This window comes from Centroberyx gerrardi, chromosome 22, assembly GCF_048128805.1.
Source record: "Centroberyx gerrardi isolate f3 chromosome 22, fCenGer3.hap1.cur.20231027, whole genome shotgun sequence".
NCBI classification, from domain to species: Eukaryota; Metazoa; Chordata; class Actinopteri; order Beryciformes; family Berycidae; genus Centroberyx; species Centroberyx gerrardi.
Window position 1 is genome coordinate 11,597,797 of NC_136018.1, and position 15,279 is coordinate 11,613,075.

The 15,279-nt window shown below is 44.0% G+C and overlaps 1 protein-coding gene across 2 annotated transcripts in view; it reads left to right on the forward strand.

Moving 5' to 3' along the window:
- The window catches only part of prex2 (phosphatidylinositol-3,4,5-trisphosphate-dependent Rac exchange factor 2), a 97,304-nt gene that overhangs the window by 5,289 nt on the left and 76,736 nt on the right, over positions 1 to 15,279 (forward strand). For both annotated transcript variants that reach the window (XM_071923983.2, XM_071923987.2), the window contains exons 2-3: positions 12,826 to 12,897; positions 14,045 to 14,167. In XM_071923983.2, coding sequence (XP_071780084.2) covers positions 12,826 to 12,897; positions 14,045 to 14,167 — 195 coding nt within the window. The remainder of the gene's footprint in view (positions 1 to 12,825; positions 12,898 to 14,044; positions 14,168 to 15,279) is intronic.

Here is a 15,279-nt window from a genome sequence, read left to right on the forward strand (position 1 = left end):
ATTGGATCCTTTTTAAGTGCCAGATCAGATAAGACGGTGCGTATTCGACATGCGCGCTCACATGATGCCGCAGAGAGTTTGTGGCCTGGGCCAGGCCGAGGGCAAGTGCTTAATGCAGAGTGCCTGCCAGCGGCCATCGACTACTGCTTACACTAGTCTGTTTCTATAATGGGCTGGGTTTGGTGATAAGAGATTCCATGGAAAGGATTGCTTACACACCGGCTGCTGTTTCTTCCCTGATTGTTCTCATCTTTATCCTTTTTACTCAGAGCTGATGATCGCTCTTATCCGTCCCGTTGTCTGTCTTCCGCCCTGCACCCCTCTCATCCACACCTGACCCTTATCCCCTCACTCTTTCTGTACTAAACTATAGTTTGAACCTCTCTCTCTCTCTCTCTCTCTCTTTCTCTTTTTCCACCTCTGTGTCCCGGAGGCAGTGGTGGCTGCATATGTTCCATCCATTATTTTGGATGCTTTGTTGACAAGGAGCGTATTTTTCCCCTCGCTACGTGAAGGATAATTATGATCCCTATCTGTCTAATCAGGCTAGGGCTGTTTTCCCTGTCAGCGGCTGGAGTCTGGAGGACTTCTAATGGAGGCTGAGTTTAAATCAGACCTGTCTTAACTCTGTCTTATCCCAGGCACATAACCACAACTGTGTCTGTTCTGTGCATGTTTATTGTGTGTGAGAAAGAGAGAGAGAGAGAGGGGCAGAGAGGGAGAGAGAGGTGAGATGTTTTTCTCCTTGACTCTTTTTAATTGGATCCGGTCAGTCTCTCCTCTCTGAGAATAGGGGCAGCTTCTCTCCTTGTGTCTGTCCCCAGTGTGAGGCCCCCCGAACTGATGAAGTGTCTCGCTCGCATTTTAATTTCACACCGCCGCCGCCACCACACAAACCGCCTGCTTTGTATGCTATGTTCGCAAGAATGTAACTGTCACTACCCCATTACGTTTGATTTTTCATAGCGTGCATGCCTGTATCTTAATGTGTTCTCTCTGTTTGGCCACACTGTGGATGTGTACGTTGTGCTTTTTAAATGTTTTAGTGTGTGTGAATGCTCATGCACGCCTGTATGTATATCTGTATGTGCACTGTGTGATGTGTGTTGGTGAACCTCTTTAGTATCCAGGCTTAAAGCTTAATCTGTCTCTTTTAGTCGGGCTGAAGATGAAAGATAGCGGGGATTAGCTCGGTGACAGCGGAGCCCTCTCCTGCGGAGCTTTTTCCGTCAACCAGGTCTACCTAGAGTCCCATATCAATTAAAACACTGAATGGGATAATCCTTCATCTCACCATTCAGCAGTGCTCAGGGAGCTGCTGCTGTTTGGACGTCTATCATTGATTTATTCATTGATCTTTACAAAAAAATGATTTAGCAATTTCATGGATGTAGCAAATGTGATTTAGTGTGATTTATTAATAATCAGTAACATGCACACCTTGATTATGTCAAATTGGTTTTGTAAGTGTTGCAAAGATTGCTTCTTAGGCCCTCAACTTTAGTCAACTGCTTGTGTGTGTGTATGTGTGTGTGTCTGTGTGTGTCTTCCTACCCCATGACTTCCCCCCAACAGTTTCTGCAAATAGAAGTTACTTTTTAGTCAACCTAATTTGGCTAAATAAGTGTGAAAATGAAAAGAAAGTTGTTTTGGCTTATCTAGTCTATGATTTCAGGGATCAGTGTTTGCGTACAATCCTTCACATCTCCTCTCTGTCAGTGTAAAAAACTTGAAGTCCTTTAAGCAGGCTCCGGCACTGGAGAGAGTTCCTTTGCTTTTGTCTCGGAGGCCATTTTGTAAGCAGGATTTCCTTCCTTCCTGGCCCTCCCCTTCTTTACATTGTGCTGCATGTTTCCTGCTTCAACACACGCACGCGCGCACACACATACACACACACACACACGCACGCACCACATGCACCTCCCCCACTGTCTCCGCTGGCCCGGGCAAAGCACAGTTTTGCTACAGATGCCAACTTGGCAGCCTGGACCTCCACTGCATAGGCAATAGGCTATATGGGCTATATGGGCACATACATTCAGCCCATCAAGTGGACTGAGCTCAGGAGGGAGAGGTGGTGGCGCTCTCCTGCCCAGAGGAGAAGGCGGCCTTTGATTCGGCCAGCGCCAGCTGCCTGGTCACATGGTGCTTACGTGCGACAAGTGGAAGAGTGGCAGGACTCCGGCAGACACTTGTGAGGACGTACATGCAGTGTGAAAGGGTCATCATCACAAGGGGCCCTGTGTTTGGGCTGGCACGCTCCACCGCAGGGAACATGCACACACACACACCTGCTCAGATCAGTCGGCCTGCAGTGCCGGTTGCCGTTGTCAAACGGGCTTCAGCATTGCCAGAATTTTGCATAACATTCATATGTTTACCAACTAATTCAAAGCTCATCTGTTGCTCATTAGCCCAATTAAGGCTATTGTCTGTAAAGGACTAAATTACCAACTATGTGGTTTGGAATTTTAAACTAAAGTATGCCACAAAGTCTGTGGTGCAGCTGCTTGTACATTTTGGACTTTGATTTTGACTTTCTTGATGAATTGTTCTTAGAATATGTCTAAACACGTCTGCCTGTTCTCTCTGTGGTTTATACTCACACTTTCCATGTCATTCACGTCTCTGTCTGTGTCCGTCCTGCGTCTCTGGGCTCAGAATCCATAAACAGACGCGGCTGCCCAGCCAGACATGATGGGAAATTCCACTTCCCTCTAAATTATTTAATTAAGCACTTGACTGAGAATTGCTATAGAAGCCCTGATGGTTAGACAAGTGTCCCTCTGTCTCTGAGCAGATGCCCCATCCGCATTCTTTCTTTCTTTCTTTCTTTCTTTCTTTTTCTTTCTTTCTTTCTTTCTTTCTTTCTTACTTTCTTTCTTTGTTTTTCTTTCTTTCTTTCTTTCTTTTCACTCTTTCTTTCACTTTCTTTTCAGTCTTTCTTTGTTTCACTCTCTTTTTTCCCCCTCTGTTTTTTTTCAGGCTCTGGAACCGTTTGTCCCCGACAGTCTAATACCTACGACTGGACCTTGTTTGAGGGACAGACAATGAGTAATCCTCCACACTTAAATCTTATACTGGCCTTTGACGTCAATTCTAGGCTAAAGGCATGACATACGTGAAGCCAATTTGGTTTCACTCATAAAAGGATAACTTAATAATTGAAAAATGACCAGGAATGTGTGGCCTAAAGTCTGACCTGAATAGAAGTTTATGTGCTTTAAAGACCCATGACTAGAAATTCACTTTGTACTGTTTGCAAATCACCTTAAAAGTGCAATAAATTCACTTTTTTGCTTTGATTTTCTTTTCTTTTTGTTTCCTGCACCCACATTTTTACTACATGTAGCGCCTGTCTCGATAACTGTGGGTGTATTATTTATGTTTGCAGTAGAGCTTTGATTGACAAGTTGACGGCCAATCACACACTGGATGACCACGCATGTATATTGTAAACAGCGTTGGACGTGTTGGACAGAGGCTAACATATGAGACACCAGCATATGAAAGGCAACATTACCTGCGAAGAGAAAGCGGTGGCTTCTTGCGCATAGATTATTATGCAGTGACAACTATCTGCCATGTTTGATTAGTGATTTTGGCAGTACGCAAAATCATTAGCTTCTCAAAACGAACTGTTTAGCTTGCAGTTACAACAGACGGTTACACTCGCATGGTGAAAAGGCGGGGGGTGCGTTTGCTGAGAGTAGGAAAGGTGAAACAAAAAATGCAACCAATGATATTTACCCAATTCTAAGCCGATTATGAAACCAGGAAGAGCGAGCAGAGGTTTTGGTCGCACAATGTTTATTTAAAATGTCACAAACCCTGATTTTCAATATTCATTCATGCTAATTTACAGCCCAAATGCCTCATAACTACACAGGAAGCTGGCAAATTGCATTCTCCAGAGGAATGGGCCTAAAATTAGAGGTCTTATCACTGGAAATATCTCTCTAGAGTAGAGCTGCTGGGTGGGATGTGGGGTCTTGGCCAACGCACTAGTGAGGGAGAGTTGCTAAAGGCTGGAGGTCAAAACAGTTAAGCAGGAGAAATGTGCCTGTACTCTTTTGGAAGAGTGAGAGGACTTAACCAAGCTGATGCAGCCATGTTGGCATGGCGGCTCCAGCTCCGTCCATTCACAGACACAAAGATGGCATGGTGTGCAGAACCCTGGCAGCAGGGGACGTTGGTAGGGGTGGACCAGGGGAAGAGCAGGGGTGGGGGGTGCTTACATCCCAACAGTTGTGCCTGGGGAGAGAGAGGGAGAAACTGGCAGGGTAGTTGTTCAATTCTCCATTGACGGTATCCGGTTCTGTCATGTGGGAGAGAGGCTGACGCTGCATGTTTCCCTTCGCCTTGCCAGTCCTGCTGAGATGGATGGCAGGCGTCTCCAGCGGACGATTTGGAGGCCCCCGAATGGTAATCAAATGAACAATCTGGGTGTGTGTGACAGTCGTGCTTGGGAGCGCGCCACAGACTGGGAGACTGACAATTCCGCTTAGTCATCTTGCAGTTCAATAGAGTGTGCTGGTGTGTGGCACTATTGGGAATTGCCAGCTATCAGTGGGTGATGGTTTGCTTGGCTGTACATGGAGATTGGGGAGGCATGGAGGGAGAGTGATAGGGCCTGGTCTCTAAAGACTAACTCATTTACTGGAGGCTAGTCTCACTGCTTAATATCCAATTTCACAAGCCAAAGGATCTTCCTAATATGTTGAAGATGCCTGCCATTCATAGTGCTATGATGGGTGAAATTGAACAGACCCACAGCCTCTGAGATATGCAATATGAGGGACATGGCTACAGGCTTCGCTTTATATGTGCTCATCTCACTCCAATGTCACCAGTGCAAGTATTTCACCAAGAGTCGGGCACAGGCATTGGACACAGGCATGTCCATTGGATAAATCGTTTCATTCCAACTGTTTATACATCGCTGTGGGTGCTAGGGTCAATGAAAGGACAGCAATAACATCAAAGAAAATGATTTTCTTCACCCTTCGCAGATATTAGTCACTATAGCCTTGAAGAAAACGTCCTGGTTGGTTTAAATTTTGCATTTGTCTACAAGCTAGATATTTTCCTACATATTTGATCCTCTTGACAGAACAGGCAAGTTTTAAAACAGTGAATGAGTACGATTACATCCACACAGTTTTCCAAATTCTAATTCTTATCCTGGAGGTCTTTTTCATGATAAGCTCTTTTTCTATGCATCATCATAACCAAAATAATTATTTAATTAATAGATACATATATATTTTTGATAGTGAGAGAATGTCAGGTCTCTTCCTCTCCACTCTTACATTTATTCTCAGGGTCTTCCAGTATTTATAGACTGCCTGATTTTCAAAATGACAGCAAACAAGTGTTCCTGAGACAAATGGGCTTTTGTTCAGTCGAAGAGCATCCTGTAGAAAGAATACACACCATGCTGCCTGTCATTAATTAAAACCAGAGGCCCTGCATGGAGCTGTGCAGATGAGCCTTAATAGCCACTCCCAAGATGAACATATTAACATTCCCCGCTGTATTTATAGTGTCTGTTTCCTGTATACATTCCCAGTCGAGGAAAAGGGCCTGCTGGAGCACTTTGGGAAAACTAGCCAGAGGGCTAATGAGATGGGAAGTCCTGGAGGTGTCATCAGGACCTGTTAAAGACAGGAGGGCCCGGCTCACGGCAGAGAATCACTACAAAGAAGCTTTTCTCTCTTCTCGGATGTCCCCCAGTGTGCTCTCTCTCAGCATCAGAGACTCACTGTTTTGCCTCTGGTCAGTACATCTTGGGGGAAGTTCAGGTTTTGCTTGCCAGGAATTGTGTGTGTGTGTGTGTGTGTGTGTGTGTATGTGTGTGTGAGACCTCTGTACAGGAGATTTAACCCCTTAACATTGAATTCCCGGTTAAAAGCAGTTCCTCCCTGCAGGAAGTATGGTAAAGGCACCATATCCTTCCCACAGGATAAGACGAAGGCCAAACAAGTCTCTCTCTCTCTCTTTCTCTCTCTCTCCCTCTCTCTCTCTCTCTCTCTCTACTTCTTCTCTGTCTATGCATTTCTCTCTGTCTCACACTCATTCTGTCTGCCTCTGTGCCTCCCTCCCTCTCTCTCTCTCTCTCTCTCTCTCTCTCTCTCTCTGAGTCACTCATACACACACACACACACACACACACACACACACACACACACACACACACACACACACACAGCAAAATCCAGGGAGTCAGGTGTTTGGAGAGCTTGCCTGAGGGTGCTAAAGCTGCCGGTGCACCTGTTACCTGCTGTCTTCTAACTGTTATCGCGGCGCTGTCCTCCGGGACAGATGCATGACAAAGAAACACACACACACACGCACGCGCGCTCACAAAGACTATTACGTTAATGAGCATACCTTCACAGTCTAGTGATTCACTCTGATGGGCTTTGTCGTGCCGAGGCTGTTGTTTGTGTCTCCATCTCTGGCCTTGAATAGCCTTTGTCTCCTCTTTTATTTGTTAACAAGAGAGAATTTCTTTGTCTTCCACAGACGGTGGATTGGGATACATTGAATTATCTGTACCTCTGTTTCAGTGTTAATATCACTCCTACATTTTTATCTTTTTGCAGCAAATGTCTTTGGGATATAAAGTGGAAATTGAATGTTTGCCTCACCAGCTTGAAGCTTGTACAGTATGTTTGTGTGTGTGTTTGTTTGCCAGCAGGCCAGTTGGAACGCCAAAGAAAATCAGTGAATCATAGTGGACAAAAGGGACAGTGTATCCAATAGACTCTGAGAATGGCCTATTCATTCTTCCAGAGTGTGATAGCGTATACCGGTGACCAGAGCCAATGGACTCACTTTGGAGCGTTTTCAATTGTGAGAATAGTTTGCAACCCCACTTTAGAGCGAAGGCAATTTAACAGTATAAGTTTTAAAAGTGTGCTGACGCATGCGTTCTTTTTATTTGTTTTACTTTTGACTCCATGTAATAGAGCTGCTCCAGTGCTTTTAATTTCTGGGAGAGGACGGTGTTCAACAGTTCAACCAAGCTGTCCGCAGGGACCTAAAATGTTGTTTTGCATGTAATACATCAAACGGACCCCGTATTCTTGCCCGCTCCTCCAATGGTTTTAACTTAAATGCATAAACAGATGTTTGAGGCTAGCTTTGTACTTGACTCGAACAAATTTCTACAGCATGGGAGCAGTTAGATAGCTTTCTTCTTTTTTTTTTTATCAAAGCAATTTGCTGCATCATTTTGCTCTTTTGGATCTGTTTAGCCGTCTTTTCCTCTCTGGGTGGGATTTGCATTCCCATCAGAACACATTCTGCTGTGTGTGTGTGGCTGTGTGATGTGATAAAAGACATGCTCCCCTCGTCTGTTTTTTTTTTTTTCTTGCACTTTTTCTTTCCCTTCTTCATTCTCTCGTCCCCTCATTTCACATTCTGTGTAGCCTTTCTGTGACGCAACCTTGTGCGTTGGCTTGGCAAACACACAATTACACACACACACATATATACACAAACACAAAGTTCATTAATGCTGAATGTCCATCCGCCATTCTGTCTTGCTGCCTTTGTATTTATTTGGAAGAGCAGGAATCTGCACCATTGTCCTCCTGTTACATCACTGTCAGTTTGCTTGTTTCAGGGAGCAAGTGGCTTGTGTTTTTGCCAAACTGGTCAAGTCCAATTCAAGGTCCTCCTCTGTCTGGCTGACACTCACACAGAGATAAAGATAAAGATATACACAGGGAGCGGCTAGCCTTCCGCTGATTCTACCTTTTCAGTTTGGTGGGGGGGCAGCGTTGCATAATGTCCATTCACTCAATGCCCTGAACTTTCTCTCAGGAACTAGGCTGGCCCAGCACACACTCTTACAGTAAGTGTTGTGTCGGCATGGAAACCGCACAACTCTGGAGCCACTTACCTTTCCCTCCATAACACTAAAGCCCAAAGGACGCAGAATGTAGTTTTTACTATCTCACATCTGAGCAAACAATAAATTGCAGTTATTTGGAACCTGTCACTCATGTTAGATTGAGGCAATTTTTCCAAACTGTCCAAGCGACCGCTTAGTCATAGTAATTCTGTGGTACAAAGGCTGTGTGCTTTGGCCTGCAGGTCTGCTTATAGTGCAGTGTCTGATTTCAGTAACTCCTTAATTTATATATAAACATGTACTTTTTGGTGTAGTATAGCTTAAGTTGTGACAGTAAAATGTGCATTAAGTTGTAATTAGTGATTTATTTAGAAATGCTGTGTATTTTTTCAGTCAGAACATTTCTACATCTACAACATCTACATACAGCAGACCCATGATTTCTACAGCCACACCACTGTAGCCCACAGCATGTGTGCCTGTGTTACTTGATTGATGGCAGGTAGAACCACATGCAGTGATTGGACTATTCTATTCATCACACCCATCTGTTCTGTGAAATAATGAAACCTTTAATGGGGTTTTAATGTGTTTTCTCCCCTCAGCTATCAGAGTAACAATCCAAGTGATTATACCTGGGCCTCGGGGAACAAAATTACTTTTTGAGACATTTCTTTGAGACAGTTTCCTCCCTGCTTTGCATGCGGGTGTATAAATGATTAAGGATAGAAAACGTGTGAATATCCAACATGAGAGGAAAATTGTTGGTGCACGCAACAGCAGTTGGTGCTTAATTCCCTTGCACAGAAAGATGTTAGTGTCCCATGGCTAATCTTAGGCATCAAGTGAGTGATATGTGTGCATATGTCTGTGTGTTTGTGCATTTGTGTGTGTGTGTGTGAGGGAGAGCAGCGTGCCATTTTGGAGATGAGTCTAACTTTCCTAGAACTGCCAATGGAAAGAACATCATAAGAATATCACTGTTGTTATCCAACTCTTTTATCCTTGCTTGCCTTCTCAGCTTTACCTCTACTTTGCCTCATGTTTTCCAGAGCACCTCAGAAAGGTGCCTCAGAAACCATCTCATGTTCAAACACAATCCAGATGGGCCTTTTGAAGGCAGACAACAAAACATTGTTCAAACCTCCGTGAACACTTGTAAGCTCGCACTCTTGAAGTCGCACCCTGGCTTCCGTTTCTGGGATTTAATGCTTGATTCAAAACGTCCGTCTGTCGATGTCTGGTCACAGAATGAGAGACTGGGATCACTCACAGGTCCCGTCAAGGATCGGACTGCAATGAAGTCTGCTTTTGATTCAACAGCGGCCCGTGCCCAGACATGGTGGTTTCCTGCTAGAAAGCACATCCGGTCCTAGGGAACAGAATGTGTCCCTCTGGAAGGCCATTGGCCGTCACTGAGGACAGAGACAGCAGCCATGATGGAGGACATGTGGTCCTTATCTATGGACTTGATCTGGGAAGCTCATCTGAAGTCTCAGGAAGAGCCGTTGGCTGAGTCTTCAACATTTCTCCAGCTAATTTTCTGCATGCCTTTGGCTTGTAGCCACACTCAGTGTAATACGTTTGAAATTAATGTAAAAATCCACCCAAAACAAAATTAGTTTCAGGTCAATAAAAATTATCATCATGGACAATCAATATTCTCTTGCTCCCAAAGCTTGAAACCAAACAGATGCTCTGCTCTGTGATGCAATCAAGAGATAAATCCTGAGCTGGCTCCACTGACAGTGAATAACAAAAATGATTCGGTGGACTCATAAAATATATTAGATTTTACAGTACATCCAAACGTTTGAGCTTTTGCAAATGAGCTGCACATTTACACACTGCAGTGCTATCAGGTATGAAAATGGGCCGATGTTCACCATCACCCTGGGTGCTGTTACTGTGTCCACAACTTCAGCCAGTCAGCCAGCCAGCCAGTCAGTCAGTCAGCCAGTCAGTCAGTCTCCCATTCACTGTCCATGGAGCTGTTCCAGGATTCATGTCTTGACATCATCAAGAGCTTGGCTCTCTTCTTCCTAGCTTTGGGAGAGACTTGTTCATTTCCACAAATCAAGTCTGAACTGTCAAAAATCATAGGAATAACGTGAATGGTGTTTTAAATTGATTTTTCCGTTAACGCTCATGCAGGCTTTGGCGTGGCCGAGCTCATGGTGACCTCACTACTTGTCTGTGTGGTGCACTTCTCTTCAGAACTACAGTAAACATGTTTTAGTTTTTAAACCAGTGCACCGTGCTTCTTTTTGGTAAAATCAAATTAGTTGTCTCTTATCTTTTAGATTATAATACACAATTATTTATCTGTCTGAGATGAGAGTTAGAGTCTCTGCACCCCATTATGCCTTGTGTTTTTTTCTACTGTTGTTTACTTCAGATAAGCATCTGTAGTGTGGCTCCCTATCTTTTTCAGCAGAAGCCCCCTGTAGCTGTGGATATATAATTAGAGCTTTGCAGACACAGCACACAGATTATTTCCTGTTGAAGAGTCTCTTCATCATCAAAATTGAGTGTTAGATTTCCTAATGAGCCCATGTTTGGTGTCACACATCGATGACATGAAACAGTGTTTTGATGCAAATTAGCACTACTTTTCCTCAGCAAAGGTCCTACTGTAGGCCCTGTCAGGCCTATGCGAGGTCCTGTCGAAGTCTGCTCCATGTTTGTACATATTAGACTTGCTAATCAGATGCTAATGCTTGTGAGTGGCTGAGTTGCGAGGCAAGGCAGCTACAGAATGGTAATCAGCATGGAGTTGGCCCACAACAAAGAGGCTGATTATTTAAGTCCCTTTTCCATCCACAAGCCCAGATTCAAGCATTCAATTATACAGTTCTTATTGAAGTGTTGCTTGAAGTCAATACAATGTGACTAGGATGTAGTGTGAATGCAGTAAATTTTTCTTGTCAACATGTTTTCCCCTAGATAGTTCACATAAGTCTGGTTTTGTAATTAGCTGGAAATGGAGATTTCCCCACTGTTTTAGCCCTACCGGAGCCATTTTTCCATCTGTTCACATTTATCAACTGAAATAAGTTTGCAATCAGCATGGCTACTGTACCGCCACTCGGTTTCGATCGTGGTAACAGCCTGTCTGGTCATTTAATTTGGTTGTTTGCATGCTTTGTGGCTGTATTATGCTATAACTTTCCCGGCTCAGGTTGTCTGCCGTGTGGCTGTGGAGAACGGCAGATGGCATTACGGCCCTCAGAGGAGCAGTAAAGAGATGTCCAGTTATCCAGCATGCAGGAGCCGTGGTTAGGGTCAACTGCAGAGACAGATGTGACTCCTTAGTCCACTAACTGTGACTTCATGCGCACACACTGCCTTTCTATGTGGAGTTTGATCATGTTGGTCGTGTGTTGAGGCTCTGTTGTTGTTTTGTGTCACGCTGTGCCATGAAGTGATGCTTTGTGCTGCAAAGTTGTTTTTGTTAGAACATGTTGCACTGTGCTATGGTGTCCCTGTTATGCTGCTGTCACTTTGCCTTGGTTGTGTGTGTGTGTGTCTGTGTGTGTGTGTGTGTGTGTGTGTGTTGGCGGTGTGGGGTGGGTTATATTGGTGGGGTCATAACCCAGTGACGGCACACTGATTTAGTGGGGTTGTGGGCTGTCGTTGTCCTTTCCTCCTTTAAACATGAACCTGGGTTCTGACAGGCCCTGCTGTATTCTGGGTAATCTTCCTTCTACAGGGTTTTATGCAGTCACAGTAGACGTCAACTGACAAACTGCTGGTCAAACTGACATTTCATTGCCTCATTTGTCTCTCTATTTCTTATTAAGCCTCGTCATCATGAATCTTAACACATATTGCAGCAGATAGGTTTGGTTCAGTAAAACCCAAAGGCACATTTTATTTTTCTTAGAGATCTCTGCTTAAAATCAATAACTCTGCTTTATCATACTTTCAGGATATATAGAGTAAGTGGTGTGACATGGATAATGAAAACAAATGTCAATGTGGTTTTGTGAAGCTATACCAAGCAGAAAGTTTCTGCTGCTTAATAGTGCTCTTATTCACATTTGACAGCAATACGAACATTAGCTCAGTAAGAGGGGTGGGGGGTGCAATTTGTAAACATCTGAGCAAGCTGGATGGAGATAAAATTCAGGGCTATGAAATGCAATTTGCTTCATAGTTTGAATTTTTTTGGACATTTTGATTTTTCTTCAAGGTAAGCTTTGCTTTGGCTTTCATCATATCTCCCCTATACTTCCCTGAAGTGAAGTGCATTAAGGACATTGTCATCAATCAGAATGAAAGTGTGACGTTGCCAATTTGTTTTGCTCAGAGATTTTTACTGAAGATAGATAAATATCACTGTCTGCCAAACTGCATTGCACACATTACCCACATAAACATAAAAATTCTATTCTTGTACCTGTTGATGGATGGCTTCTTTTACAAAAGCACTCCCCAAGGCAGGGTTCGGAAAATGACTAATTCCTCCATAGTCACATTTTAAGAATGAATTCTAAGTACACCTTCTTAATTTGTCAGCCTCAGAAAGTGCCCCGAAGCATTAAGTGGGTTGTCAAGGACTTGTGGTATGAAGTAGCCTGGGAACCAGCGTCCTTAGGGACTGAAGAAAGTAAGAACACTTCCCATCCATCTCAATCCACACACTGCCGGCCTCTCCGACTCCTATCCCCAGCCGTTTAACAGTGCCTTTGAAATACCATGCACTGCAATTATTATGTTTTTTTTTCCATCCAGTGCAAAGATTGTGTTTCATGTGTATCAGGTGTCCATTGTGATGGTTAGTAATTTGCTGTGGCAGCCAAGTGTTGCAGCTGCACACAAGGCCTCAATCCCACTCTTCTATTTGGCCTGTTAAACCTTTAAGGATGAGGTACAACAGTCAGACGCCAAAATGTAATTTCATCTTGGGGCCAGTTCAAATATGTTAACTGTTGCTTTCCTCTTCAACTCTCCTTCAGGTGTTTCTACATCGTCTCAACCAGTATGCAGCCACCAAAATCGACAAGAACATCACAGAGGAAACGGTTAAGGTGAGGGTCGCTCTCTGACGCAGCTAATTACTGTGTGATTAGGACTTTGGCAAAATGTCCAGGACAATTCAGTCTGATACGAGATTGAGCCCTTTAACTCTCACACTGCACACAGACCTTGTTTTCATAATGTAATCCAATGAAAGGGCCGGAAATTACATTGGAAACTAAATGAAGTGGGGCCCTTGTTTGAGGCGCTCTTTCAACCCAAAATAACCAAGTTCTGAATGAAGAAAAAAGTAGTAGGCGATCCAGGAAGCAGCTGTAAATATAATCTATTTATAAATGATTCCGGCTGGAGGAGTGGAGGACAATAAAGGATGCTCTCTCATAGAGGGAGCGTCTGGGATCGTCTCAGCGGGCTTGCTTACTCTTCAAGGTAAACACACATTCACTGGATATTTGCTGTACATCCCTTGTTTTGCAATATGTCTACTCATACCGCGTTTTGTTTGGGAACATGCTGTGCCGCGAGGGGGTTTTGGAGAGCGGGGGGTCATGCAGGGGTCGGGCAGCAGACTGTGATGTCACCAAACAGCCGCCTGTCGTCAAACAGACGAGAGCGGAAATGCGTTGATCAAATTATACCTGATTCTTTGCTGTTCTTTATTATCTCTAACGATTATTTTGCCTTGCTACACCCTCAAAAGACTTTCCTTGTTTTCATGCTTTGGTTACATTTCACTAGCATTACAGGGCCTCTCTCCCTAGCCAGAGTCAGCATATTATTTTGTCCTTTAATATGGCCACATAAATGACATAAAAGGGGGACAAGTCAGTACCACATAAAGGCAAAATTTCCATACGACAGATCTGAAAAATGTGTCCCTTTTTTAGCTGCTCTGTTAAAATATCTCTCTCATAATGCTTGAGTTGTCAAAGAAGTCTCAAGCTAAGATGTCCATTACAAAGAAACCTCATTCTTTATTCTGTGGCCCTCTTAGCCTCAGACATTCTCTTGTTTAACACAGTTGGCCACAAAAAAGCAGCATAATGCAGACGTATTGATTTGAGCTGGACCCCGACAACCTTAGGAACTGCACAGGGGGAAAGAATTAAACAGCCGGCGAACATAACAAACACGAACACGCAGCCCTCGCCCTTTTGTGTTCCAATCCTTATGTCCTCATGTCCTTCTCCTCTGCAGGTTTTATTCTCCAACATTGAGGAGATTCTGTCCGTCCACAAAGACTTCCTGTCCATGGTGGAAGAGCTGCTGCAGCCCGACCCTCACGCTCACCATGAAGTCGGGCGCTGCTTCTTGCACTTTGTAAGTAACGAATGCCATTTCACTGAGTGCTGAACAGAATCCCCCTCTCACAAGTTAAATGTTCACTAGTTTTAATTATCATGTCACCCCTTGTACAAGATCTTAAAGCTCAGATGAACTGATGCCCGCTCCATTAACATTACCACTTTTGTCCTCCTCTCTAGCCTGTAACCATACTTATCAATAAATGCCCTTTTGGTTGCAGATAAACGGATGGAAGGGAACTTCTCTCCTATTTCATGATCTTTCTCAACTTCAGCGTTACGCCTGTGTGGCACCGCTGAGACGAAGATGAGATATGCCACATGTTGTCAATTTATCTCTCTGGATTTCCCATGAGCGCTGTGAAGAGCGTGCACATGTGTGATATGCTTGATGGAGCTCAGATATACTGTAGATTCCCATTATATATCATATTTCTTTGATGCGGAGCCGTGAGGCAGACTGGCATATAATAGGCTTCAAAGTTCAATAAATCTTGCTGTACTTGTGCTTGGCTCGGGGCTGGTTCTCTGCTCAGGACTTTTTGGACCTGTGGCAATCCTCCCCTCAAAGCCAGCAGGGCCCCGGTGCAGCGGCGGGCTGCTGTTTATACAGGTGAAAGAGACATGATTTAGCGGTACAGATGGTACAGTTAGGTTTACGATGAGTGACCTCACTGTGAAAATGTGATATAATTCAGAGCGTAATCTACCATGCATGACTGATGATCATATTTCTGTCATGTGTGATCATTGCGAGACCAGAGAGATAGGACAGGTTCTCTCTCTCTCTCTCTCTCTCTCTCTCTCTCTCTCTCTCTCGCCCTCTCTCTCTCTAACTCCTGGGAAATTTGTTCAGTTTCTTTTCTCTGAAGTGATCGATTGTTGATGCTCCAGGACTTCCAAGAAGGGGTTGCACAATATAATTTTGCTGAGGAAACACAAATAGGTAAAAACTAAGCCAACTGGACAGTGGAGTGATTGGCAAATCTAAATCCCTCGGTGATTCAGGCATTCAAATTGATTCATGCTGACCAAAGATTCCACTACTCCCTTTTGGGCCACGGTAAAAGTGATCCCCATAGCCTAAGAAAACACTTAATCTTTTTTTGGGGGGTGTATTACAGTTAA